At 39.4% G+C, this 27,654-nt stretch overlaps 1 protein-coding gene across 22 annotated transcripts in view; it reads left to right on the top strand.

Moving 5' to 3' along the window:
* ARPP21 (cAMP regulated phosphoprotein 21) overlaps positions 1–27,654 on the top strand; it is a 157,252-nt gene that overhangs the window by 31,598 nt on the left and 98,000 nt on the right. For 17 of the 22 annotated variants that reach the window (XM_032409036.1, XM_032409048.1, XM_032409047.1 and 14 more), the window contains exons 2-9: positions 10,956–11,129; positions 12,885–13,051; positions 14,070–14,111; positions 14,889–14,978; positions 18,961–19,105; positions 20,536–20,614; positions 21,269–21,328; positions 22,055–22,195. In XM_032409036.1, the coding sequence (XP_032264927.1) occupies positions 12,923–13,051; positions 14,070–14,111; positions 14,889–14,978; positions 18,961–19,105; positions 20,536–20,614; positions 21,269–21,328; positions 22,055–22,195 (686 nt within the window). In that variant the 5' untranslated portion in view covers positions 10,956–11,129; positions 12,885–12,922. The other 5 variants (XM_032409032.1, XM_032409035.1, XM_032409037.1 and 2 more) reach the window with 5 other exon arrangements.

Below are 27,654 nucleotides of genomic sequence, written 5' to 3'. Positions count from 1 at the left end.
GGCTCAGGTCATGATCCTGGAGTCCCTGGATCGAGTCCCGCATCGGGCTCCCTGCTCGGCGGGGAGTCTGCTTCTCCCTCTGACCCTCCCCCCTCTCATGTGCTTTCTCTCTCATTCTCTCTCTCTCAAATAAAGAAATTAAAAAAAAAAAAAAAAAGACTATTTCATTTTAATGACATCATACATGTATAAAGCAGATAACCCCTTCCAGACCCTTAGCTTAGGCATTATAGAATCCATGAATAAAATGAGCCCCGGTCTTCAACCTCACCATCAGGAAGCCTTGGGAATTCCTGCAAACAGCTTGACCATTTTCCTTCAAGAGTCACAGGAAACTTCAGCCCTGGGACCATATGCTGACACCTCTCAACACTTTATGTTGAGACTGTCCATGTGTCTCTTGACTTGCATTAATCGTTTCTTTCACAGAGAATGGTTTCAGAACCTGCTTTTTCTCTTTCTTCATCAACGGCTAACTCTACCAGGCTGTAATACCTTACAGAGTTTATGCCAGCTCGTATATTTATAAGACTATCAAAATGTATTAGGTATTTAAAAATATAGAGAATTTAAAGGTGCAAAAAACCCATGTCCCTTGATGTGGGTTTCTCAGGGTGGAAGGGTCTTGTCAGAAGGTTTTACAGGGAACACCCAAGGTAGGAGAGTCCATCAAAGGAGAAGGCCTTCACCTGCAAATGCTTGTCATCTTGAATGCGACTAACTCTTTAAACTTTTAACTGTCCCTTTAAGCGAAAACATTTTGTTAAAAAAATAATAAAAACTTTACGTGAGGTTGGGACAGGGAGAAGGGGGAGACGTCATCCTGCCTGGCCGGACTTTTGAGGAAGGGAGCAGTCATGTGATTGCAGTTTTGACACTGAGTGGTCTCAGGCAGGCCAACTTCGAACTGCAGCCCCTCTCCTTCAGATGACCAACCACATGCTCCCTTTAGGTTACTTTCCAAGTGTAGCATCTGGGGTCCAATCAGCATTGCCACAGATGGCCCTGGAGCTGGAGGGCTGCCCAACACAAGCAGGCGCACACCAGTTCATATGTCTCCTGGCTGAGCCCTGGGCGCTGCAAAAACACAGACTCTGGGCTGGAAGGTTTCCTGAAAACGTTTCCCTCCCAGGAAAATACCCATTTCTCCTTTAAGCAAACTGGTGGGGATCGTGCATCTGCGGCGTGTTAAGCACCATCAACAGTATGAGATCCGCCAGCCCTCTGTCCAGGGAATTACCCTCCAGTGGCCATGTTAGTCATCTGCCACGTTTCTCCAGAATGCTTATATATACAGCAGGATCAAAATCAAGCCAGACTCTTGGTGGCTTAGAAATAAAAGCGTGGAGACATTGTTTTGGATATTGGCTTTCGTTTCCTCTGCGTTTGTTCTACCTGAGTCTCTGGGAGCCCTCTCTCTGTAGATAAGTAGCTCCTCCCACTTGCTGACTGCTAGCCTGTCTTCCAGGAAGGGAGGCACCATCTGAAGCCCTTTACCACCTTTCCTTCAGCGCTTGAGATCCTGAACGCACACACGTCCTGTGGTGGTTTTGCTGTTACTCTCCTACATTTACCATTGAAATAGGCTTTCGAGATTTGTAATTGTGGGGAGGAAAAACTCCAACACAATGCTGCTACCCACCGGAAGCAAAAACATGCCAATGTCAAAGGCATCCATTTATTCAGCCTTTCAGGTGCATCTTCTTACAGGAAGTCTGAGGATAGCAGGACTTACTTATCGAACGCTTATATTCTTCTCTAGCAGACGTGTTGATCTCTGCACGGTGGCTTTTTCGTTTCCATGACTGTGTTTGCAGGGCTGTCCCTACATCATTTTGTGTAGCACTGTGTTCAGTGGTGTAGAGAAGGGAAAAACACAGCACGAAAAATACAAGGCTTTCGCATTCAAGAAGCTGGCATATGCAATGGAGAGAGATCACCTTCCTCTTTGTGGCGTGAACAGCACTGCACCTGGAGTGTGCGCCACTGCCATCTGAGAGGGGCGGTGACACATGGGTGAGGGCTCCATAGAGGGAGCACTCAAGGAAGCTGTGTAATCGGTGGAAGGAGTAGATGCGGAGGAAATGAAAGGCACTACTTCTATTATCCCCTTTAGCCTGGAAATGTGAGCGAGGCCAGTTGAATTATGACAAGTCATGCATTTCGTTGATGCCATCACTTTTCTCAAGAAAACTCAGAAACTACCAATAGTCTGAAGAAACTTGCCTGCATGTGTGTCTTCCGTTCAGGGGACCAACATTTTACTTTTAGCTTTAGTAAAAATGTCTTTCCATTGTCCATTTTCTGTTCATTGTATCTACTAGTTCCCTTAAGATTGCAGTCAAAATTATCCTTTGAGAACAGAAGACTTTGAGAAAACCTTAAGTCTCGGGTTAGCAGTGCTGTATGTTGTTTGTGTCATATGCTTTAGTCCTCCGGGTGGTTTTGCTCTTAAATCTCCTCATCTGTTGAATTCTCTAGTTAGAATTGTAGCTCCTTCAGGGCCAGCACCATGTCTTTCCTTTCTCTAGCATCCTATCCAAAAGGTCATGGAATGTTCCGCGCAGTAGATATTCCATAAATAAGCTCCCACTCTCTCTCCGATGGAAAGGGCCACTATCAGAGCCATCTTGAGACCCATACATTCAGAAACATGTCATGGTTTTGCCCTTTTACCTTTCAGTGGCCATTGGGGGTTTTCCCGTAACCCTTACCACATGGATTAGTTGGTCTCTGAGTGATTAGATGCCTTGGCTTTTAGGTGGAGAAAGCAGAAACCCAGAGAAGTCACCCAGCCATCACTGATTAGAATGCACACAGAGGTGGAGCTTCTTTCCTTCACCGAGTCAACAAGCCCTGCTACACCCTTGCCAGGCATTCTTCTCAGAACTGAAGTCAGTACAGAGGTAGACTGAGACAGACAGAAATCTCCACCCCTGTGCAACTTAGGGAAGAATGGAGGGAGAGTGATTTTTAGGACTTGATTCAAATATGGGGACTCGTTAAGGAATGACTTGTTCGCATTTCGAAGACCTGGGGATTCGGTGATTGAAGGAGTCAACAACCAGCTGACTTCACACTTAAGAGACAGGACAAGGACAAGTAGGCAGCTTGCTGTCTTTCCCGCTATAGGCTAGCAATGAATGGTGCGGTTGATAGGAGGATGAAATGTCATAAGCTATGGAAAACAGTCCAAAATTATCCATGTCAAAGTAAACACTCAAGAAAAGCATTTGTTGGTGTGGTTGTTGACTCCTGTTGAAAGAGCTTGCTGTCAGTATGCTAACGCACAGTTGAAGCCCAGAGAGCTATCCCCCATAAGCAGAAATTCCCTTCGTGCCCGTGTCTCCTGAAATTCCCCACACTGTACTTGGGATGGCAGCATACATCCGTTTCTGCTACATCTCTCCGTCCTGCGTCTCTCCCTCCCTTTTGGGAGTAGAGCACTCCCCCTGCAGTCAGAGACCCTTAAGACCCTCAGGACATTTTTGCGTTTTATTTTGGGGAAGCACGCTTTGATTTCTTTTCTCCCTTGGAAAACCTTTTCATTCTTCTGTTGTGGGCTGGGGGCGCCGGGGAGGCAGAGCTGAGGTCATGGGCAGGTAATTTAAACTCCTATGTTAATTCTTTTGATTAGGTTTGGTAATGATGTTAGCTAATGATAATTCTGAAAAAGGCAACATTAGGCGTGAAATATTCATAATCTAAGGCACCAAATACTACATCACAAATACTGACATAAGGAAAAATAAAGATATCATCGGGATGAAAACCTCTTATTTTTCCTAATTTACATTTGGGAAAAACATGAATTTTATGGTCATTTCAAACATCCGACAGAGTAACAATTTATCAATTTATCTTTGCTTTTATGCATTTTATCTACACGTCTCTTCCTTTCTTCTCTTCTGCAAGAAAGATTTTAATAACTCAAACATTTAGCTCCCACTCTGCCACCTATCATTGCGTCACATTTGTTGAGTTTCATTGTTTTTGAAGTGACAGATGCTTCTTTCACTTCTTGTAGGAATGAAGGAGAAGAGTTCATGTCAGATGTGCTGAATAAAATTAATATTTCTCTCCTCCCTTTTTCTGAAGTGCCTGTTCTCTTCATGATGATTTTTTTAATTTTGAATCTTTTAAGCCAGAGTTGAAAATATGTGTTTTGTGACAAATCCTTGCTCCATTACAAGGTGTCTCCAATACAAATAACTGACAATGGGTTATTTTCTTAGCATAAAGATCCTCCAAAAGAGGACATTTTTGAATACTGTATTGAACTGAACTGAATTTAGGATATGGAAATTTGAGTGCCTGTGTGATTAATAACACCCAAGCAAAAGTACCATTTCTGTTGGTCACCCCCCAGTCCCTGAAATAGTGTTGCCTGTTGTAGATCACAGTGCAGTGATATTGAGAGAAATATTTAGGGTGAGTGTGTAACTCAGTGGGATTCCTGGAAGATCTAATTATTTAGGAACATTTTTGTTTTGGCAAAGTTATGATATCATTATCAACAAGATCCCAGCAGTGTTATTTAAGTTCGCAAAAAAATTTTTTTTAGTTATACTTGAAATTACAAGGCAAATCCCCCAACTCTGAGATCCTGATTTCTTTGCCTGAAGATCAGGGAGACATTCATTTCTAAAGGTTACATGTGTTCTGGCACCAGTATGGATTCTAATTAATTGTTCCACATTAAAAATGTTTAATGCCTTCCTGCAAACCCTGGGCACACTTTATCTGGGAATCCTGCAGGCATGTGATTTCCTATATGGCTTCTGGAAAGATGGGTACTGTGAGTTCTACAAGTAGAAGGAGGAAATTGGGCAGATAGCTAGCAGATAACTTTAGGTGATTCTGATAATTATGGTTTCTGAGCTTTTAGGATTTTAAAAGAGAAAGACTGAGAAAAATGTCTAGAAAACCACATATATCTTTATGATATGAGAAATAAAATTAGAGAAGAAACACATACATCATCAGACGATACACTTGTGCAGTTTCTGGGCGGTATTTAATGGTTCCTGTGAGAGGGGGGAAGATAGTGGTCTAGTGAAAAACAATGTGTTGGTCTTTCTTACACTATCCTGGAAATTAATTGCATAGATTAGGTGAGCCTGGTCTAGATTTCTAAGAGAGTCGTCGCTAGCAGAACACAGGGTATTAAAAAGAGCTCTGATCCCCAATCAAAGTGACAATGTTTTGACCCCACTCTGTCACTATATGTTTGTGGATCTTGCCCAGGTTACTGAAGTAATGTCAGCTAGATTGGCTGATGTCAAGGGTCTTTGCAGTGCCCTGGGTCTCTGGGTACTTGCACATTTTTTTTTTCTTTAAGATCGTACCTGGCTGGAGGTAGATGATACTACTTTGTAAATGGATAAACCTTTCTTAGACTCTAAGATGAGATAGGACATGAAGGTGGTGAGTAGCTGGTATGGGTCTTAAAAGTTGAGACTTTTTATAATTTCCAAGAATAGTCCCAGTCCCGGGGGTCACGCAGTCAAACCCATATCATCCTCAGTGCTTTCTCAGAGTCTTGGATTATTTTCAATTATGGCAGCAGGGCTATTAGCCCTGTTCTCTGTGGCATTGATTTTGGTCAGAAAATTCTCCTTTTCGGCAATAAAAAATATGCAAAAAAAATGAGTCGGTGACATGACAAGCTCCTACTGACCAGCTGCTCTGTTAAATCCAGCCCTCTCCTCCAGATTATTGACAGCCCCATGTTTGCATTGTGCTAAGAATGTGCCCAGAATTGTTTTTTTGTTTTTGTTTTTGTTTTTTTTTTCAGTTAGAAATGGTGTCTGTTACTTTGTGTGGGGGAGAACACATTGACCACACACACATTGATTCTGGTAGAGGTGTAGTGGAAGGTTCTCTGAATAACACATCCTAACCTCTTTCTTCTTGAAATGTCCACATTGGATAAAATAAATTGAATAGCAAAGCTTATCTTGCCAAAGACAAGACTGCTAAGATGATGATGAGGGTGATGATGGTCCCATTTATTAGGTATCTATCTGAGTCCAGTACAAACCTGGGCAGGTTATTTCCATAGAACTTGTCTTTACATGTATGTGTTATCGATCCATCAGAGGAAATTTGTAAAGTAGAATGACAGTTCCTCCTCTTGTACTATCATTTTTGCCTTTGATCTCTTTGTATGTGGATTTATTTGTTTCCTTGTGATTTATATCATTTTCAGGGAGAAAAAGTTTTTGTAGGCTCTTTTTTATTGTGATAAAATATACATAATATGATATTTATCATTTTAGCCTTTCCTAAATGTACAATTTAGTGGCATTAAATACATTCACAGTGTTGCATAACCATAACCACATCTATACCCATAACTTTTTCATCATCCCCAATGAAACCTCTGTACCAATTAAATAACAACTCCTTTCCTCCTTACCTCCAACCATGGAAACATCTACTCTCTGTTTCTATGGGCTGGCCTATTCTAGGTACTTCATATAAGTAGAATCATACAGTATTTGTTCTGGCTCATAATATTTTCATAGTTCATCCATGTTGTAGCATGTATCTGGATTCTGTTCCTTTCTAAGGCTGAGTAACATCCTATTACACGTGTGTAGTGCATTCTGTTTACCCATTCATCTGTTGACAGACACTTGCATTGTTTTCAACCTTTTGGCCATTATGAATAATTTTGCCATGAACACCACTGTACAAATATCTGTTTGAGTCCCTGCTTTCAATCCCCTTTTGGGTATACATCTAGGAGTTGAAGTACTGGGTCATATGGTAGTTCTATGTTTAAAAAGGTAGGGTCTTTTTTTTTTTTTTCTTTTTCCCTAGTTCTAAATTTTGGAGCAAGACCAAGGCTAATTTCTCTTTCTCTGAATATTCTTTAAGCATTTGAAAATAGCTATGATGTCCTTCCTAAGTCTTCTCTTGTCTAAGCTAAAAATTCCAAGTGATGTAACCTGTTTTTTTAGAACTCAAATGAAGATCTTCTATCAACCCCAGCCACATTTCATGTCATTACTTTCATCACTCAGTTCATGCTATGGGGATATCCAAATAACTTGTTCTGGGATCCAGTGCATTAGACGCCTTTCCCAAGTTTATGTTTCCTACCTTTGAGATACACTGGGAAAACATTTAAGAATTATAAAAGCAAACGTCATCTTTCTTTTCCACTTCATGAATAATCACAAAGTGGATGGTGAAGATAAAATTACTTAATCCATCTTTAAAATTTCTCACGGGGATCCATTAGAAGTATTCAACTTTTATTTTGTATTTTTAGAAAAAAGTGTTTTGTTGACATTGTATTAGCTGACTTGAATACCATGTCATAAGGTAGACCATCCTTGTACATAGTAGAAGTTCCATAAGACTTGTTGTAAGAACGAAGAATGGAAACATTGGCTTTTTGTCGTTGGCTGTTTTTACTGAGACCAGACCGCTCTTGTTTTAAAGGCACTTGTGATTATTGTGGGGGCTGTTTTCATGTCCAAAGCTGTGACATCCCTTATTTCCATTACTGGGATTCTGCTAAATGTTGATTTAAGTTATGTTTGTGTCTAGTTTATTATACTGGTTAAAGAAGAAAAAGTGATATTCTACATACGATCTACTACATGTTTATAAGCTGCCTAGCTCTTAAAACTCAAATAAGAATATTTATGTAAGATATTTCTACCCCTAAAGCCCTAGTATGAAAATTCCTTTTCTTAAATATCCCCCTAGGTTCTTCTTCCACAACAGTTGTCTGGTTATTTTGGCATTTGCTCGGGTAACTCAAGAATCTTACAGAATGCCTGTGTGTTGGGTTGACCAAAGAGTTTAGTTAGAGGGTAGAGCTCCTGGTTGACCATTTCTTGTATTGAAGAAGAAAATTTTCTTTGGGGAAATTAAACTTATGTGAAAATTTGTATTGATGTTTTGTCATCCCAGGAAGTTTTAAACTTGCTGAAGATGTTACTCTGTACACTCTGGTCATTCCATGGTTGATCTCATTTCTGAAAGGGTCATATTCCAATTACGGCTTTTTTACTCTTTAAACTTAATTTTACATACTCAGAATATTTGTAAGCATTAACAGAATAACTGTTTTGAGAATAGGATGTGCCTTTAGTTTCTCAGGTGTCACAGTTTTCCAAAACCTCACACAGCCAATTGACAAATCAGTAATATCCCCACAATTTGCAAGTGGCATACAGTTGCAGAACTTTGACCAGCTTAAAAAAAAAAGAAGAGCAATACATTAGGGGAGAAACATTTCAATTGTTCAGATAAATGTTTGTTGATTGTGTCATTTCATCCTACATTACCTATATTGATTTGGGATAAGATTAGTCATCCTGTGTTCATTTTTACTAAAAGGATTATGAGGAAAGTGACTAAGAAAGTGAACTTCCCAACTTGCTAATAGATTTCAACTTTAATTTCCCATTTTAGATATCCCCTGAGAACTAAATCACTCTGGAATTTGAATCTAATCCTGAGCTTTCTCCACGTGACAGCCCAGCAGTTGCGCCTTTCTCCCCTTGCCCTGGCTTTCTCATCCCCGCGATCCCATGATTGCTACTATTTTCAACTCTAAAGTAAGCTCGAGAAGAAACAACCTAAATATAATGAGAAGTGGTAGTGATTTTACTCATTTTCCTCATCGAAAACAGTTGACAGCACTGTTGATCAATTTCTCATAGCTTGTTTGGCAAGTGATTGACTGCCTTTGCTAAATACTCTCCCTTAAATTACGGTTGCAATATTGTTCCCACCGAAAGAACTACAGTAACTTCTATTTTGTGCCTTTGCATGGGGTCTCCTTTTGTTCCCTCCACCCCTCCCACTCCAACAATTGAAAGTTGGCCAGCATCCCCATTAATCAAATGTTGGATAAAAGGTATTTGTTAAAAATAGTTTTTCTTTTTTATGAAAATGGGAAAAATTTGAACAGATTAAGATTAAATAGCAGTGGAAGAGTCGGGTAGTTTGGCGAACAGAAAGCTGGAGTAGGGTTGATTTCCTGGCACTGCTTTCTTCGCAAAGAGAACAATTTTAATCAGTTACAAAAATATTTGTGATCCATATGTTCCTCTCTGCTCATTCCCATATGCCCATATTCCCTTTTATCTCGGTAGATGATGACTTTATGATTCAGGCATGCAAGAATAATACCTCGCTGACTTTAGAGCTCAGTGCTATTTCAAAACGTGTCATGGTAATTACGCACACACATGTATCCAGGCTGTTCACGCTTTGAGTTGGTTACGTGAATATCAGTTTGTTCTTCCTTTTTCTTCATGGAAAGAATTATATCTTGCATCCACCTACTGGGGCTGGAATAATGCATCTAAGGCTTAGATTTGAAAACAGCATTGCCATTCACCTGCTGGATTAAATGCCACTGTACAAATATGAGGATCAGAGAAAAGAAGACAAAAAGATTGAGGTGATCGTTGATAACTTCATTTTCTTTGGGAAAAGGAAAACAGAATCCAAAAAGCATGTGGTAATTCCATCCATCACTGGTGCCTATTCTGAGACATATTAGATAATGGGCTGGTTACTTAAATAGATCTTAATTTTAAGACATGTTGACTTCTATTTAATATCGAGTGTTAGTCATAGTAGCCATGGTGAAACTGGGCAAAATTGAAAAATTAAAATGACTGTTGATTAGCGATCCATTTTTGTCCTCAATGCATGTTTGCTTATCTCTCAGAGCTATATAATGTCTAACAACCAAAGAAACATACTGTAAAGCCAAATTGGCCATTCTGATAACGCAACAACAAGGCTAGAAATTATTGACTGTATTAGTGATCGCATTTTCAACAGTTGTTTCTCTCTTGCACAACAAATGGTGTTGTAATCCAATATGCTGTTAATATAGCCACAGCAAAATCCGGTGAGGAACCGGCTGTGCTCATTTAAACTTGGGAGGGGGGCAGCAACGGGGAGGCAGGGAGTGTTTTTCAACTATGGACAAAATAACTGAGATGCATTTAGTGTTTGCAAAGATGGGTGTGTGATGGAAGAAGTGTGCATGCTGTTGGATTTAGCAGGTGTGCCCCAGGGTTGCAGCAGAAGGGAGAGATACCGCTTGGTTTTGGCAAATAGTATTAGGAATCCGTCTCTGTGTTTGCATTCAAGCTATCTTTGCCGCTGCTCCTGTAGGAGTTGTGAGAAAAAGAAAGTGCACATTATAGCGTGGATTGTTTTCAACGGGCTCAAAGTTTGCAAATCTGTTGAATCCCTCTGACAGTCTTTCTATGCTGTCAAGCAGAATGCCCAGCTGGTGGTGGCAATCCTGATGGGGAGGGAGGGGAAGGGGGAGACTGTGTTCACTGCCTTACAACAATATTAGGAGTTCTTCTTTCCAAACTGTAAGCAGGGAGGAAAGAGCTCTCTCAGCCATGCCGTTGTGAAAGTTTTCTTTTTCTTTTTTTTTTTTCACTTTTATAGATAATGCCCGTTAAATCGAAATCTTGAAATACACTTCATTAGGATAACTTTCCTAAAGAAAGGAGTCTCAGAAATAGCATTAAAGTATATTATATTAACTTATAATTAAAACAAAAGCTTTGGTTAAAAAAGGAGGCAAGACTTTAGCTCATAGGTGATCTGAATTCTCATTGAGGCAAACACACAGGCTTGTTTTTTTTTTTTTTTTTAATATAAAGTGCGAGATTTCACTAAAAAAGGTTAAAATTGAAGTGAGTAATCTTCGGTGCATAATGCAATTGTTAATTTTAGCTCCCTGCGTGGGTGCCGCTCTGACTTGAACAGCCGGGCTGTAGCCTTCATTAGAGAAGAAGCAGGCAGCCCAAGACAGGTGGGGCTGGATCAAGCTGTGAACGTGATTTGCTGGAAGCTGGTCATTAGTGTTAGAAATCTGGTCTTATTTATTTGGTCCTTCACCCTGCCATGACTATTGCAATTATTATTATTGACTTTTCATCTTTTTTCAGGTTGACGATGTGTCAAACTGTGTAAGGGAATCGCATGGAGATGGGCATTCCGAACTGTTAATGGGGACATGGGACTCCAGTTGTCTCTGATCACTTGTGTGGATTTTCCCGGTGTAGAACGACAGAAGCCGCTAGTAAGTCGCCAAGACCTACGGCAGGAATTCTGCACGAAAGGTAAAGGCCTTGTTGTCCTGCTGTCATCTCATCTGTATTTTGTTATCATATAAATGTGCCTGTTGGCAGAGAAGAGGTCATTCAGTGTAACCAAAACAGACAGGATCTAGAGCAGGGACTCAATTGGCTCACAGTTTATAAAATTAGAGCTCAATTTGTTCATTCCATTTTAAATCTAGTTACAATCTGCTTTTATATGGAAATGCTTTGAAGACAGAGTTAGGGCAACAGACGTCCATCTCCTCCTCCCCCTTCCCAATACCTTGAGAAACAAGCTGTTTGCTGTGGAGAAACAGAACCGTTGTTAACTACACACAGAACCCCGCCAGTGTCACTGAAATATGAGGAATCTATCTGAATACACTAGATGGGATATCCTCAGATCTCCCCAAACTTAAAAGCAGTGCTCACCAATAACTTACAGACTCAAGCCACCATCCTTTAGAAAACTCTTCCTTTTACATTCCCATAATCCTTTGCCAAGTAAGCCTGCATTTTTTAAAGATATCATTAGATACCATCTGTTCTGTCACGGTAGATCTTAGCAAATTTGCAACAGAAATCGCCGTGGTTTAGATTTTTTTTCATGCTTCCCATATCCAGTTGGAAATAAAGTTACTGAATTCGTAAATGGTATTTGTCCAATAATCATTACCATTGTAATGACTGGAAAGAGGACAGTCATTGTTTGGGAACTTCTGCGGAAGAACTGACTTTCTAGGTCACATTGTTTTTCTTTTTCTCTTTTTCCTTTCTTCCTTCCTTCCTTCCTTCCTTCCCTCCTTCCTTCCTTCCTTCCATATTTCTTTCCTTTCTCTCCTTTTTTTTCTCACATCTTAAAAAAAAACTGAGGAGGAAGTAAATGCTAAATTATTCATGAACCTCATTTGACAGCATATCAGAAGGGGAAGTGTCAGGGGTTGTATGGAGGTAGGGAGAAAAAAAAATAATGACAGGCTTTAACTTTGAAAAGCCATTTCCAGCGTCTGGGTAGTAGTGTACTGTGGGTCTGGAGTAGTGGGGTTCAGTGGCTATAGCGTCATTAAAACTGCCTGCCAGAGACTTCCTTCCACGGGGTCTGTGTAACACTGGCAACTGCCAGGCGCTCGGGAAAGCACTCTTGCTTTTAATAATGTAGCTGTCAATTTGAAGCCTGAAAATGTTGGCCCTGAAAGGTTTATTGCCAAATTTAGATCTTATATTTATATTGAATTATTGGCTCTTAAATTGATTTTTGCCCCTACTTGTAGAGTACACGGTATTCCTTATGCCTTAGAAAGGCATGTCTGTGGGTTGAAACTTGCAAATCATTTTTGAATCATCTTAGACATGCTGCAGAACACCAATACCCACTCTGGCCTCAGCAGCTGAGGGTCATCTCTTCAAGAGATGGAGCAATACTCTCTTTTTCTCTTTCTTCTCCTTTGTACTGGGGCATAGGGACTGGTAGATGTGTGGGAGTTCTGTGTCTCTGTTTAAGATTTGTCGATCCATTTCAATGGCAAGGTGTATTCGCGAGTGTGTGTGTATGGGTGCGGAGGGGGTGTGGATAGGGCGACTGAATCTGCCTCGTGCGTTTGCCTTGGGTACTGGATTTGATCTTGCTTTCCTTACTCGCCTTTCCTGTAAAATTGGCAGAGATGCCAGAGTTGCTTGTGTGAATTTGAATACAAAGGGAGAAATGAAATACCGCAAGAATGATAGGAAGTGCTTCACCGTGCACTGACTTTAGGTTCTGACTTCTTAACCTCGCAGGGCATCACACCTTGTTATTTTAACTTGCGTCTGGGAGAATGTCTGAGCCAGGAGACCTGAATCAGGCAGCAGTGGAGGAGGGCGGAACTGAGCAGGAGTCTGCCACCCCAGAGAACGGCATTGTGAAATCTGAGAGTCTGGATGAAGAGGAGAAACTGGAACTGCAGGTGAGCTTGGAAACACTTTCTGTCTGCCCAACTCTCACCACTGTGCTCAGTTCCTCTCTTTCATAAGCAGAATACTTCGAAGATTTGTTTTCTTTTTTTTTTCATTTGAGAGTTTGACTAGTAAATGAATAGGAAATCCATAAAGCTACTCCTCTCCTTTCCTAATTATTTATCACTTTTTTTCTGACCAAAAGGTGCTCTAAAATGCCCTTTGAAATGAAAAAAATAACCAGAGATCGTGTTTAATGACTGAATTTGTGCACAGCATCTCCAGAGTGATTTCCAGGCCACCTCAAGGAGCTTGTGAAGGATTTCTTCCTGAGGCCACTTTAGGCTAGCTGAGTTTTAAAAATGGATTTGCTATTCCAGGGAAAGCTGAAGACCCAGTTCATGATAGACAAAGAAAAATCAAAGACCTGAGCTCTGTGGACCTCTGAGGGCAGGCAAAGTTTCAATTCATATTAGCAAACAAACTTAAGCCCTAGAATTCACAGTCAGAGAGAGAGGAAGCGAGACAGAGATAGAGAAAACCCTAGAAAAGGGCGGGTGGGGGGTATTGGGGGTGATTGACTGTACTGAAAAGGTGATATGATTAAATACACCATGATTTATGAGAGCAAGAGTGTTGGTAGAGGGAAAACAAACTGTACTTGCAAATAGCCTGTATTGATTTTTCTTTGAACCAAACTACAAAAGTGTTAGCTCTTTTTATATACCAGTGAACAAAGGCAGATAACGACATAATGGCCAAAAGCCTTCAAGGTCAGCTTCCCTGACGCCCCTCCCCCCATAGCTGCTGTAAGGAGAAGGAGCTAAAAGTTAAGAGGTCAAAAGTTTGGGGGAGAGAGGGAAGGGGAACCCTCCCCCAGTGGTTATAATATCTTATTGTTACTATTGATTTCTGGACTCTAGTGACAACTCCTCTCTCTCTCTCTCTCTCTCTCTCTCTCTCCCCCCCTCTCTCTCCTGTGTTGGTTTACTGTCTGTTTGTTTGTTTTACTTTGTTTCTAACATACAGAGGCGGCTGGCAGCTCAGAATCAGGAAAGAAGAAAATCCAAGGTAGGGTTCTGGAGATTCCCCACTGACCTGATATCATGGATGTCAGTTGCATATTTCACATTGGGGTTAAACATGTTTGCCACGATTTCAAATGGTCGTGTGTGGATCTTGGCTCTACTGGCCCTGTCCCCTTTTAATGGGGTCCTGTTGACACTTCTTGTCTCTCTTTCTGGCTCTGTATGTTTTTCAATTAGAGCATTTAGGGTTCCCATAGCCGCAAATGTATGTACCTGATCTTGTTTTCACAGTTGCAGATTTGACAGCGCTTTACAAAATGAGTAGCTGCTTGTTTTGCTTTCATTTTAAATAAAATCTGGGGTAGATGTTTTAGTCTCGCTAGTTGATTTCTCCCTTGAAGTAAGCAGGTGCTGGTGTTTAGGTCCCTTTCCTCATCTTCTTAAACATCTTTTCAATCCCATCTCTCCCTAACTCAGTTTTAGTAGAAATTAATTTCCGTCATCTTTTTCTCCTTACATTTTCACAAAGTGGCAGCAATTCATTTTTTTGTATGTTTCCAATGTGGATGGGCACAGTTTTCTAAAAGTGCCCCTTAAATCCATGTATTCACATTCTCCTCCCCTTGCATCCCCACCAACACAGGGCTCTGAATCTTGAAGCCAGTGTAGACAGACAGCACTGAGCAGCCAATTTGAAGCTCGGTTTTAGAAATCTGGTTTGGGAATGTCCTGGGAAGGTAGAGAGGAGTTGACAGCCGGAGAATGTTTTCTGTTTGTTGTCTTTATTTTCCTTGCCTTGCCTTTTTTTCCCCCTCCCCAGTCAGGAGCAGGAAAAGGTAAACTGACTCGCAGTCTTGCTGTCTGTGAAGAATCCTCAGCCAGGCCAGGAGGTGAAAGTCTTCAGGATCAGGTATACCCCCTGTCATTTTCATTAACTGCATGGATGGGATCTGTCTTTGTGTGCATGAGTAGAAATCTGGTATTACACAGTGTTTTGGGGGAGAAAAAAATAAGCAAAGGAAGACGTAGTTTCTGGTTTCATCCCCTGCTTATGAGACATTCTAAACTAGCTTAACAGTTTGTCACAGAGTATTACGTTTGTTTTTTTCCAGACTCTCTGAAAACTGCAAATGGAAAGGAATTCAAAAGAATTTAGATAAAAAACTTAAAAAGTAAGCACGGTAGTGCTTCATTTCCTCACAGGCTCTCTCTTGATAAGACTGAACCAAATATAGTCCTAAGTATCCTGTCTCCTTCCTTATTGGAGATTCTTACCTCTCACTTCCCCAAAATACACTTGCCTATAAGAAACACAACTCTTGGCTCTTAACGAAACTTTGGAAATAGTGAATAAGGTGCATTGAGCTTTGCAGACATATTTTTATGGCCTTTGGTAGAGATGCTGAATACTGAAAAAAATTGTCCAGAAATGAATCTGAGGTGATGGTGAATTTCATATTATTAAATTTATATGAATTTAATATTATTATATATCACTGTGGATCTTTCCACTTATTTTTGCTCCTTACAGGAAGACTATTAGGGTCTGAAAATTCGAATTCTGACAAAACCCTCCCGTGACCAAATGGGGACTTCATATCGTATTTATTTTTGTTTGCCTTTTAGGCATCATATTAGCTTTTATAAAAATAGTTTAGCAGCTGAAATTTTCCTTATTTTATCAGAGGCTGAGAGAAGTCGAGACAAAAGTAAAATGATTTATCTGAACCCAGGGGAGAGAAAATTGATTAAGATATCATTATTTTTGTTTGGGCTTGTTTGCTTTCCTCTTTTTACTTTAATTGAAATACTCTAAATTCTCCTCATGGATACAGAGAGCATTAAGAGCACTTTCTTTAAAAGGACCAAAAATAAATACCTTATAGATTTTGTCCTAAGAGTATTTTTTTTTCCCTAGCCTCATTTTCTTATCGTGCCACTCATGTCGTAAGGCATGGACAGGCTATCTTTCTCTAGCCATCACTATGTTTCATACACAAGCTTTATTTTACTTGGGCTCTGAGAAATGTGTGGCTTTTCTTCAGCATTTTATTTGTGCTTCTATTTTTAATGGAGACTGAAAAGGGGGACTAATGCAACTATCACGGCTTGTATTATTAAATGTTGATTGATGGCTTATAATGTACTGCACACGATATATGTTAACTCCGCGGAATGACAGACTCTGGGAGAAGTCATGCCCCAGTTGTCCCCCACTCCTAATACCAGGCAGAGGAGGACAGCCTTTATAGACTTAATCTGCTTTTCATCCCATTTGACAAGGTACCAGGAGGAAATTTTTTAAGAGATCATCTGTATCATAGTGCCCGTCCTGGACCTAAGTCTAGTTTCTCCATACAATTGTGCAGAGAAATAAGATGCAATCGGTGCTTTGTTCCTGCTGGTTTCAAGCTCAGTGACCAAGACTAGCCGTGTAGGAGAGAATTAGAACTTGTGCACCTCTCTTTGGGCTGGCTGAGGGGTGGTGGGAGCAGGCGGCCGATAGAAAATACCCAGACACACATATTAGCAAGTGGGCATGTGACTTGTTAGAGAATAAAGAAGCAGACCTTTGAGCTTATATGCAATGCCTTCATTAGGTACCACCGGCACTTACAAAATGTGGGAACTGAATCCCAGAGAACCCTGGCAGAAGTATACAGTATATGGATTGTATTGCTTCCCTAATATTTGTATATTCACAGTATTTGAAAACTGCCTTCATTTTCCTGTGTGGGAAAAACTCTTGCTACCTGTATTACTTGATCTCAGACCCATAGCTGATGGTTCAGTCTGTCCTTCAGTTAAAGGAGTTTTGCTTTTCTAATGTTATACTATTTACCTATCAGTGTATTACTGTGACTTGAATCATTCTTTTATTGTTGTTGGATATAAACTTATCCTGTACCAATGTATTTATTAACACTTGTATTTTATTATTGAGCATATCAATAAAAATATTAAAAAATAACAGATTGTTTTTTACCAACTCTATAGCACTTTTGTGTGTTCTTTCAACACCATAATGTATATTTATGTATAGAAAAGATAGGTATTTTTCTGAGAATACTATCTGTCCACACATGGCGTGAGTTTGTACTTTTTTTTTTTTTTTCTGGTGGAAGATGTCTTTTAGCCTCTGCTTGTATTTATGCTTCCAAGCCTCTTAGATTGTAGATTCAAATTGACAGAGGCTGGGTGATGCAAGAGGTTTTGAAGAAGCAATGAGACCACTCCGATGGCCTGGTGCCCTCAGTTTCCCCGCCTGATCAACTATTGAATTGATTCTTCCCCACCCCCAACTGTATTCTCTGAACCAGAAATGTTGCAGCTGTCTCCTTAGCAAGCAGAAGCAAATCAAAACCTTAAAATCTGCCCGAACCTTTGCAGACTAAAGGCATTTCTGTCCCATATCACATGACAATAGAACCCATAATCAAGTTACACTCAGTTTTACATATTTTGCGTAAGTCTATCCCCAGGATAAACACGTGGATGTCAGGAAATCTGGCTAGGATAAAAATCTATCATGAGAACATGTTTTATTTTATCCTCTCTATCATATGTCTTTTCAGCCCTGGTGCCTTTTTATTCCAGCCAGGAGTTCACAGTGGAACCCCTCCTAAAAAGCAAACTTGATTTCGGGGATCTTGTTTTATGCTTGTTAGATTAGCCAGGTTTACCAAGAACCCTAGGAATCCTAGGATGGCCATAATTTGAGGAGGTTCAGGCATTGCTTTAGTCACATGTATAGGAACATTAGTTTAGTTTTTAGTGAGAAACACTATTAGTCATTGGGAATTTTTTTTTTTTTTACATCATGAATTTTAATGTCACTAGTAGAAAAAAGCTTTCCCATCAAATGATCTCTTACATAAGAGAAAGCAGACTTAATGTTGGTTAATTTGTCATAGTTTTAATCATAGCATAGGTTTCTCATAAAACTTCTTTAAAAATATGATTTGGCTCATTCTTCTTCAAAACAGTGAACATACTATCAACCACATGGCTGATATGTGAGTTAAAACAATCTGTCTCCCATGCAAAATAAATAAATATAAAAACGGATCCAGTCCCAATACAGTAAAGGGTCAGTACTATGCCAAAGCATCAGTTCAAGAGAATTTTACATTTTGGAAAGAATTGACTGATAAAAAATTAAAATAATATTAAATATTTATATTTAATTGATGGGAAATATAGTTCTGCTTTCTAAAAGGCGATGCTGATTCTAACCATACATTATGATGACTTATTAATGGAGTTTATAAACAAGGTGTGATAATCATCCATACCTGGGATTCCTGCGTTTAGATGGCTTGGTTTTTCTTAATAGCAGAAATCATTGTTGATGTGGTTCTAAAACAGACTTTTTATTGTAAATTGGCTATTAAGGCCTTTATGTCTGTTCTATCTGTAATTACGATTCGTAATACCTGTCTGTCTATGTTTGTGCAGATTTCTCCTTATAAGGAATTATAGAAGAGAACTCAGAAGGCTTTTTTTTTTTTTTTTTTCTTTTTTTGAGACATGGCAGTGGCCGTGACGCAAGCTTACTGATAAGGAAATGTTTCCTAAGTGTTTAAAAATAAACCTGTAGGGAAAATAAGAGGTATGATCTAGGGGAAAGTAACTTGCTTAATGTTAATATTCATGAGGCCAAGTGTTAGTACTAGATGTTTCTCATGACCTCCCATTGACTTCTGAAGTTTAATTCACCTTAAAGGGCAATTATTTCTCTGACAGGTTTAATTTTTTTTTTACCATTTCAGAAAAAAAAAAAATCTGCTCCTGGCTTTCATTTTCCTGTACTTAATAACCTCTATGCAAAATGGAAACCAGACAGAGATTCTTAAATCTGGCCCTAAATTATTATATTTTTTCCCCAACAGGAATCAATTCATTTACAGCTTTCCAGTTTTCCCAGCCTGCAAGAGGATGATAAATCTAGGAAAGATGACTCAGAAAGAGAAAAAGAAAAGGATAAAAACAAAGATAAAACCTCTGAAAAACCCAAGATCAGAATGTTATCAAAAGGTGAATGTGAACATGTTTCCTTAACTTACTGAATTTGGACAGATAAATAGTCACAGAGTACATCCTAGATTTACACACGTATTCACCTGCCACCAACATCTGCATATACTTCTATATGTGTACGTGTGTGTGTGTGTAAAAGATGTGAACTCTATTTCCTTTCTGTTCATGGTGTGATTTTTTGTGTATCCAGAAAGGTTAATTTTAGGATCACTTATCTCTTTGGATTTTCATTCGGGTCTTCTGTTTTCGATGATAAGTTTGTACAAATGACTGAGTATAAATCTGCTCTTAATTCAGGTTTATTAATCCAATTAACTTGGGCTGATGAACAGTAATGATACCCAGTTTTATATCTTAACTTCCATGTTTATCTTAAAAGACAGACAATAGGTTAGCAATTCACAGCCGGTAAGTGATGTTGTCCCAAAAGCACAGACGTATATACATCAATGTCAATGGACTACGTGATTAACATTGTATCTGCCACAAATGGATTTGGTCTCTGCAACCCACATAACCGCCACATCATGTCTGACCTAAAAAATATACACTTCTACTCCAATAGTAAAAAAAAAAAAGCTATACCTTCTAAAACCCCAAGCCCATAGTCCAGACTTTTCAAATTGTGGCCATACATACAACTGTACAAAAATAAAACCAAAAAAAGGAAACAAAAGTTAAAATAAAACTAAGTTAAGTTGAAATAAAAATACCGTGAATAAATAGCTTTGCAGTAGACATTTTTTTTTTTTAAATAACCGAGAAAGAACAGGGCATCCAATCAGCTGAGGAATGATGACTGCTTATATTATGCCCTGTAACAATGTATCTGCTTATAATGATTATCTCTGCTACTGAATGTCTAAAACCCAAGGTGTGACAGGAGTAAAGAAGTGCAGGTTCCTAAGATGACTTTAGAAATTAAGCTTTAGCCAGCATCAGAAGATTTGAAAGACTTGGAAATGTTTAGTGCCCTCCTGTGTTTTGTACTGATGAATATTTAGATGGTCTCATCACAGAACTTTCATTTTTTGCCTTCTCTGTTTGAAGAGAAAAAGGGTTCCCTGGAATCTGAAACTCTTGAGAACTCTCTCTGTGGGTTGGTAGGAACTGTCACGTGGAGGCCCTGGCCTTGCTGATTGACGGCAAGGCATGAACACGTGGCATTTCACCCCACCCACCTCCTGCCCGACTGTGCCCGCATCCCCTCCTGTGACAGCCGGATCTTTCCACACTCAGGATCTACTGGGTTCCTCCATCTCGAATCTGGTTTTCATTCTGGTGTTACGCTGCCAATTTGCTAGTTTCGAAACATGTACCTTCACGCCAATAGCTTCACCTAAAATTTACCCAGCAGGAGGGAAACCTTTTTCACCCTCCCTTCCCCATCAGCATTCCTGACAATTTCCTCCTGCTATTTGTTTCAGATTGCAGCCAAGAATACACGGATTCTACTGGCATAGACTTACATGAGTTTCTGATTAACACATTAAAGAATAATTCCAGGTAAATTATTAAATAAACCTCTTATTTTTTAAAAGAGTAAAGTAGAATATTGTGAAGTCATGAGTCCAAGCATTTCTAAGTAGAGTTGTAAAATGCAGGCACCTTTTCTAATGTCCTAAGCTATCTCTTATATTTTCTCTTTTCTGTTTGCATGTTTACTATGTATAGATAGTCTTAATTCCTGGGTAGTTACTCACTGAGTAAATTATAGTTTACAAGTTCTGCTTTCCTGGTCACAAAGAGATACTGATTAAGGGGAAAAGATAGAGAGTGAAAGTCAATGTTAAATAAACCGATTATGCTCTACTACAGTTCTATAACTATTTACTTGGGCTTTGCTTTGCTCCAGTTTCCTATTAATTTAAAATATACAATGTATTTGATGTGTCTTATGGGCTTAACACCTTACATGTCTTAATTAACATTAAAACTGCAGAAGTTTCAATATTACAAAATACTTAACAAATGAGATGAGAAATATCTTCAGTAGGATGAAACCACATGCATATGGACAGCATATTCTAGAGAAGAGTTAGGTAAAGATTTATAGTCACATCAACTTAACCAATCTTTTTCAGACATGCAAATGAACTTTTTAGGTCTTTGGGAATGGCAAGTGCCTCAAAACTTTTCATTTTAACATTTATTTTGCAGGGACAGGATGATACTCTTGAAAATGGAGCAGGAAATTATTGATTTCATTGGTGACAACAAGTATGTTATATTGCAGTGCTGATTAATTTATATGATGTGCTTAGTTTGGTATTTGGGTTTAATTATTCATTCTGGAAAGATTTAGGGATAGATAAAACATTATTTAATATGTTTGCCGATTTGTTAAATGGAAACGCTATTACGATTAGAAGCTATATATTGATGGGAATTGTTGCTTGGACCATGTGTGCTTCTGCTTGTTAAATTCCTGACAAAATGGCTATAAACAGGGGGCCGCTGATTAGCATAGAGTAGCTGTGACAAGAAGCAACCCTTTTCATTTTTATTATAGTTTTTTAATGGGCTCCAGCTGGCTGCAGTCGGTTATGCCTGGTCATAACTGTGCTGCTTTCAGTGTAAACCGTGTAATGACACATCTCCAGATAGGCATCTGCAGTCACATACTATGTCATATCATTTGTCCCGAGCCTGGCTCCGTTCATGAGGTATCATGGAGCAAAATAGAATACTTTCCAAAAGACATTAAGTTCTCTTTGCTGCGAGAAATGTGCAACTATGAAACAAAGATACTTAGTGTAGCTTAATCAATAAATCCATAATAAATGGAAAATTGTCTGGAAATGAGGACATGAAGTGTGATGCCAGAGGTGAAATAAGCTGTGTGCTTTGGATGAAAAATGAATGGTTTTGTGTGTGTACCTATAGAATGTCCTACAGGCCAGAAACACAAATGTTGATCCCGCTGTTTCTTGTATTCCTTTCCAGCAATCATTATAAAAAGTTCCCTCAGATGTCATCCTATCAGAGGATGCTTGTCCATCGGGTGGCAGCTTACTTTGGGTTGGATCACAATGTGGATCAAACAGGGAAATCTGTTATCATCAACAAGACCAGCAACACAAGAATGTAAGCCCATCGCTGTATTTATTTAGCATTTTCTTTTTCTCTTATGGATTCATTTATAAGAGCATGATATAAAATTCAAAGTACATGACATTTAAAATGTGCAGTGTTATTTATCTCTTGCACTTAGCAGCGGTGTGTGGCATTTATCTGCAGAAGATTATCTGAGGACCGGGAAAGTTTATAAAATCTGGGCAGTAAAGTGGGTTTATTCCCAGAATTTTACATAGCTCCTAAAACATAATTGTCTTTCTTCCATCAATACTCCATGTGATTACAGAAAAAAGCATGGGACATTTTATGTCAAAGTATAACTCAAATTCAAAAAACAGACATTTTAAAACAGCAATGACATATGCAGGATAATTGTCCTTTCCTTTCCTTTTCCGGTTTGTAGACCTCTGTCTTATGGTTTCTAGAGTAACAAAAATCTCTGCACCCAGAGAGGGAAATCCTGCACCTTAAGTCCCAATTTTTACTTACTAGCTGTGTGACTTGAAACAAGTCAGTTAAAATCTGTGATCTCATTTTTTTTTCCACCTGTAAAAGGAGAATTATCTAAGTTCTAGCTTTAAAAGGAAGGTGTTTTATTTGTTTTTGCTCATTAAAATAATTGTTTGCTTTTATCTTAATATCTTTTCACGTCCCGTTGAGTCACCAAAAGCATAGGATGAGTAGTCATTTGCTTTGGAAATTTGGACCTGGCTCTCTTAAAGGCATGTATGTTTTGAGCACAGTGCAAAGCCACTTTTATAGCAAATGTATGTTAAACTGAAAAACTGTCCCTATGCAAAGCATTCTCTTAAAACATGTGTGCATTGTAATTTCTTTTTTCACAGTGTGCCTTGTCAATTGTGTGAATTGCATGGATTTTAGGGAGCTAGCGAAGGGAGCGTTCATGTCTAGCAGAGTGGCGTGTTTCAAACACTCTATTTTCTGCTCACTCGAGGCTGGACAAGTAGGGCTAGAGATGAGGCTCTTTCTCTCCTCAAGGCTCAGTCTGTGTTCGGCAGAACGAGAGTGAAGGTCGTAGTGGAGAGAACACAAACTGAGAGATCTGGGATGGAGCTGGGCTATTATCTCAGGGACAATGAGCTCTTCGCTTCTCTGGGCTTCCAATTACTTATTTATCTGCAGGAGAGTTTGAAGTGGATGGTATGTAAGGGCCCTCAAAGCTTCGGAATTATTGGGTCCTATGGCTGCGTTCTACTGTGCTGGCAAAATACATTTTAAAATTTATCAGCTTTCCACTTTATCTGATTGCTGGCACAGGCACCTCCTATTTTCAAGTGTCACAGGAATGAAAGATCACTGTCCTTTAAACATTTATACGTCCCCTCTCCATCAAGCATTCCTCCTTGTTGCTGTTGTTGGTTTTCATTCTCCATTCTGGTTTCTCTTATGACTTTCAGATACTGTAAGTGCAGGGACACACTGGTTGCACAATAGGCCAGCAATGGACAATTTTTTTTCATTTGTTTTTCTCCTCTTTTTCTCTTTAGGTCATAACAGACATAGAAAAACCCATAGATCAAGCCTGTTGTCTGATACAGGCTCAACTAGCAGAGAGAGTGCGTTGATTTTTAATTCACATTGATTTTGCAATCACATGGTCATGATATGAGCGTACATGTTTGATACCTGTTTCTGGGTAGAGTGGTCTTTGAGAAAATTAAGCACCATGTAAAGACTCTCAGTAAACTTTGCGTGATGGTCCTAAACTTGCAATGCAGGATGGTAGCTACTAGCTACATACAGCTATTTACATTTCGATTTAAATTAGTTCAATTTAAATAAGATTTAAGCTTCGAAATTCAGTTCCTTGGTCAGGCTAGCCACATTGCAAGTGCTCATATGAGACAGAACATACATGGAATATTGCCATGATTTCAGAAAGTTCTGTTGAGCAGCTCTTGTCTGAACTTGTGTGATTCTTACAAGTTTCCAAATACCACTGGATATAATCTGTCCCTTAAAACTTTCATTTTCTGGCTAATAAGTATCATATTATCATTTTATTAGACTTCACTTCCAGAAGAACACTAGTTTGTTTTGTTTTGTTTTTTTTCTCCCCCAAATAGCCAATTTTGAATAGACGCCTCCGGTTTATGCCTTCCGGAAGAGCGAAAGAGGACACGTGCAGAGAACACTTCCAGTGTAGTTGCTACGATGGAAGGGCCTGGACTGGCTCAGTCTCTACCCCGTGCCTGTCCTTGCACACACCCTCTAGCCCTGCTCTGTGAGTCAGTCTGTGCCTAAACAAAAAAGGCAAAATGACTGTAAAGCATGGACTTTTAAGGCATTTCCTGACGAGCTGAGCTTACTAATGTTCAACCCAGAGCTGTCAAGTCGTGCTGTTCTATTCCAGCCACCTTTCCAACCGTCCTCTATTTGAGTGGCTGTTGTCTGGGGAAGGGGGCGAGGGGGTGCTGATATCTTTCAGGACAAGAGAAGGGGATGAATTAAATGTCATTTGTCAAATAGTAATAAGTCACCCCCTCAGAATGAGAATCACTGTTGGCAAAGAATCAGCGTTAGCAAAGAAGCATTGTTGTTCTGTAGAAAGTTGTGTGTTTAAAAGTTTAAATGGAACATTCTGTTCAGAGCATTTTGTTTAAGTGTTGGGTGTCTTGATTTTCTTTGGTCGTCCGAAAACTTCAAGACTTGCTCTCTCAAGGCAAATGGCATGTGATGGTCGTGGGGACCACAGTAAAAGATATATTATAATAGATATATTATTGGATGGAAATGTTTCCATTTATATTAAGGAGGGAGGAAGAGATGGAAATTCCTCAGATGACTCCTTGTGGATTTTGTGTTTTGGGAATACCTTTGCAGGGGATACAGTTTGATGCTACTTTAGTGCAAATACATGAAGGTGCATATTTTAAATGGCACCGTAGCTTGGGAGAAATGTTGAAAAGTGCGGATGGAGGACACAAAGTGAACTAAAGGGCTGACAGAGAGAAAGCACGTTTTAATATAATTTTTAATTTTTCTTCTTCAATGACACTGATCCTCTGACGTGGATGCCTTTCAGCAACAAAATGGCTGGAATTTATTTCCCAGAATCCTTGCTTTTCTAGATTATAAGCAGTTCAAGTAATTATACAATGTGGCTTGAGAATATTAAGTTTTGCCCAGAGAGAGAATAGTTTCACATGAGGTTCAAAACATTTACTCATGACAGTACACTGTGAGGATTATATTTGTGTGTGTATGTACTTTACTTTCCTCTAGTATCTTCTGTAATATCCTGAGATAAAATATATCTGTCTTTCATGATGGAAAAAATTTGTCTGAGGACTGACTTTTCAGTTATTTAAGTGATATAAGAGCATTACCTACTTATTATTCATTGCATTGGATACTTTACCTCTTATTTCATGTATATTATTCCATTTAATCCTGAAAACATATTTACAACCTAAGTAATTAGAGCCTTATTTTACAGAAGCAGAAAACGAGGCACACACTCAGGTTCAATTTTGGGCTTACAGAGAAGCAATGATTAGCATGGCTGGGATCCAAGTCAGTTTGTTAAATGCTAAGAACAATTTTCTTAAATAATCTAACTCTCTTAGAGCAAAAACACCCAGAACATCTTGAGCAAAATCCTCAACAAGTTTCCCTGGATTGGTGGGGAATTCCACCTCTTTGAAGTCTTTTGCTATCTGATAAGAAACAATGAACGGGCCGGGGGGGAAGGGGAGATATTTTTGAAGATGAACTCAGTGGTATCAGTAAATAACGTATACTTCCCACAATGTGATAGTTCTTCTTACATTCTCTGTGTTTATCACTACTGCAAGATGTGATATTTGGTTGGGGGATGATATCGATTCAATTTCAACCTTGCTTTACTCTACTTCCATCTTTTTTCCCCCCTAAAAATGAAAAAGCTATACTTAACAATAATATCAGTGTAGGAGGTAAACCTACCTATTGTATTATTACGAAATTACTGCTTCAGGCAACCTAATTGTCTAAATCCATGGTTTCATGCCAGAGCCACAAGAGCGTGGGGTGGGGTTGAAGGATACAGTAGTCCAGAGAGAGTAGGAAATGCTAGCCATGCTCATGTGGGAGACATTCCAAGAAAGTGCCTTCCTCTGAGCAAACCTGGGTACTTCAGAGTGTTGACAAGGAAGTCACCTGACCCTCCAGCACCGCAACCTTGTAAGTTCTCGGAGCTAGCCAGGGTAAGAACAGGTGAGTATATGTCACCTGGAGCCTCCCAGCACACCTATTGGTTCACAAATTGGGTCTGAGTAGTTGGGGATGCTCCTCATTAAAATTCACTGCCTTTTGTTGAAATGACAAATGGCGTTTTTGAGCTGAGACTCACCCTGTTATGTTCTATCACCTTTAGTTTATCCCTCTTTCCCCCGTATGTTGCCAGAAATATGTTTCACTCTGTAGCACTTTTAAGTTTTTTTCTATTGGGATTCTTTGTTAACTGTCAGATTAGGTGGTAGCACCGAATGAGCCCCTTGGGAATCTGGGTAGGGGGTGTTAAGGTCTGTGTTATTTTGGTACTGGAAGTGATATTTAAAATGTGCTTACTCTCTATACTGTTGCTTTTTTTTTTTTTTTTTTAGGACTGAGGCTAAAAACATGAACATGATTTTATAAAAAATATTTAAATGCTACAAATATATGTGTCTATTTTTATATGAGAAACTTTGCCCTTCTCTTTGTCGGCCTTTCTGATCTCCACACTGTCTTTTGCTTACTTTTCTAGGTGTTTAGCCCAAAGCAGCCCACTGTTCTTTTATTAGATGATTTTTTTTTTTTTTTTTTTTTTACCTCTGTCTGCCTTTCTCCATCTTAGAGAAAGGATATATGCTCAGGTTGTATCATTTGGAGGCTTGAAACCATCTCCTTGCATTAATGTTTTCCAAAGGGCCAAGATCAGTCATAGGGAAAGAGAGTCCCATGTGTATCTGAATGTCTTTGCAAATGTCAGAGTAACTGTTTAACTAGTCCCAGATAATTGTCATGTTAGAAGGTTGTCATCTCTTGAATATTTTTTCTTTTGACTTTGGCACCCGCCCACAGTCATTGCCTCAAATCCCCTACTCTCGGTGCAATGCAGAGCATTTCCTTCTGGAAATGACATCTCCACTGGAGGAGAGAGGTCCCTGGCCCCAGAAACCATGAAACGAGAATAGTGACCCAAAGGCAGAGATTTGGGCCTACACCTTAAGAGAACACAATGCCTGGATTCCTGAGAAGTGTGGACCTGGGTAGTGATGACCAGAGTTGGCTTGTTCCTTTGTTGCAGAAAGGATATTTAACTGAGCTAGCTATTTGGTAAATCACAAGAATGATAAGCTTCTCTTTCATGAAGCAGTTGAGCCCAGTTGACTTTGTTGGGAATCCCTGAAGTGATGGCTAAATCTTGCACTATGAGGCAGGACTGTGGGACCTTCCACCCGCCCAGCGACAGACATAGAGAG

This window comes from Phoca vitulina, unplaced genomic scaffold, assembly GCF_004348235.1.
Source record: "Phoca vitulina isolate PV1807 unplaced genomic scaffold, GSC_HSeal_1.0 scaffold10, whole genome shotgun sequence".
NCBI lineage: Eukaryota > Metazoa > Chordata > Mammalia > Carnivora > Phocidae > Phoca > Phoca vitulina.
This window is presented reverse-complemented; position numbering and strand designations above follow the sequence as displayed.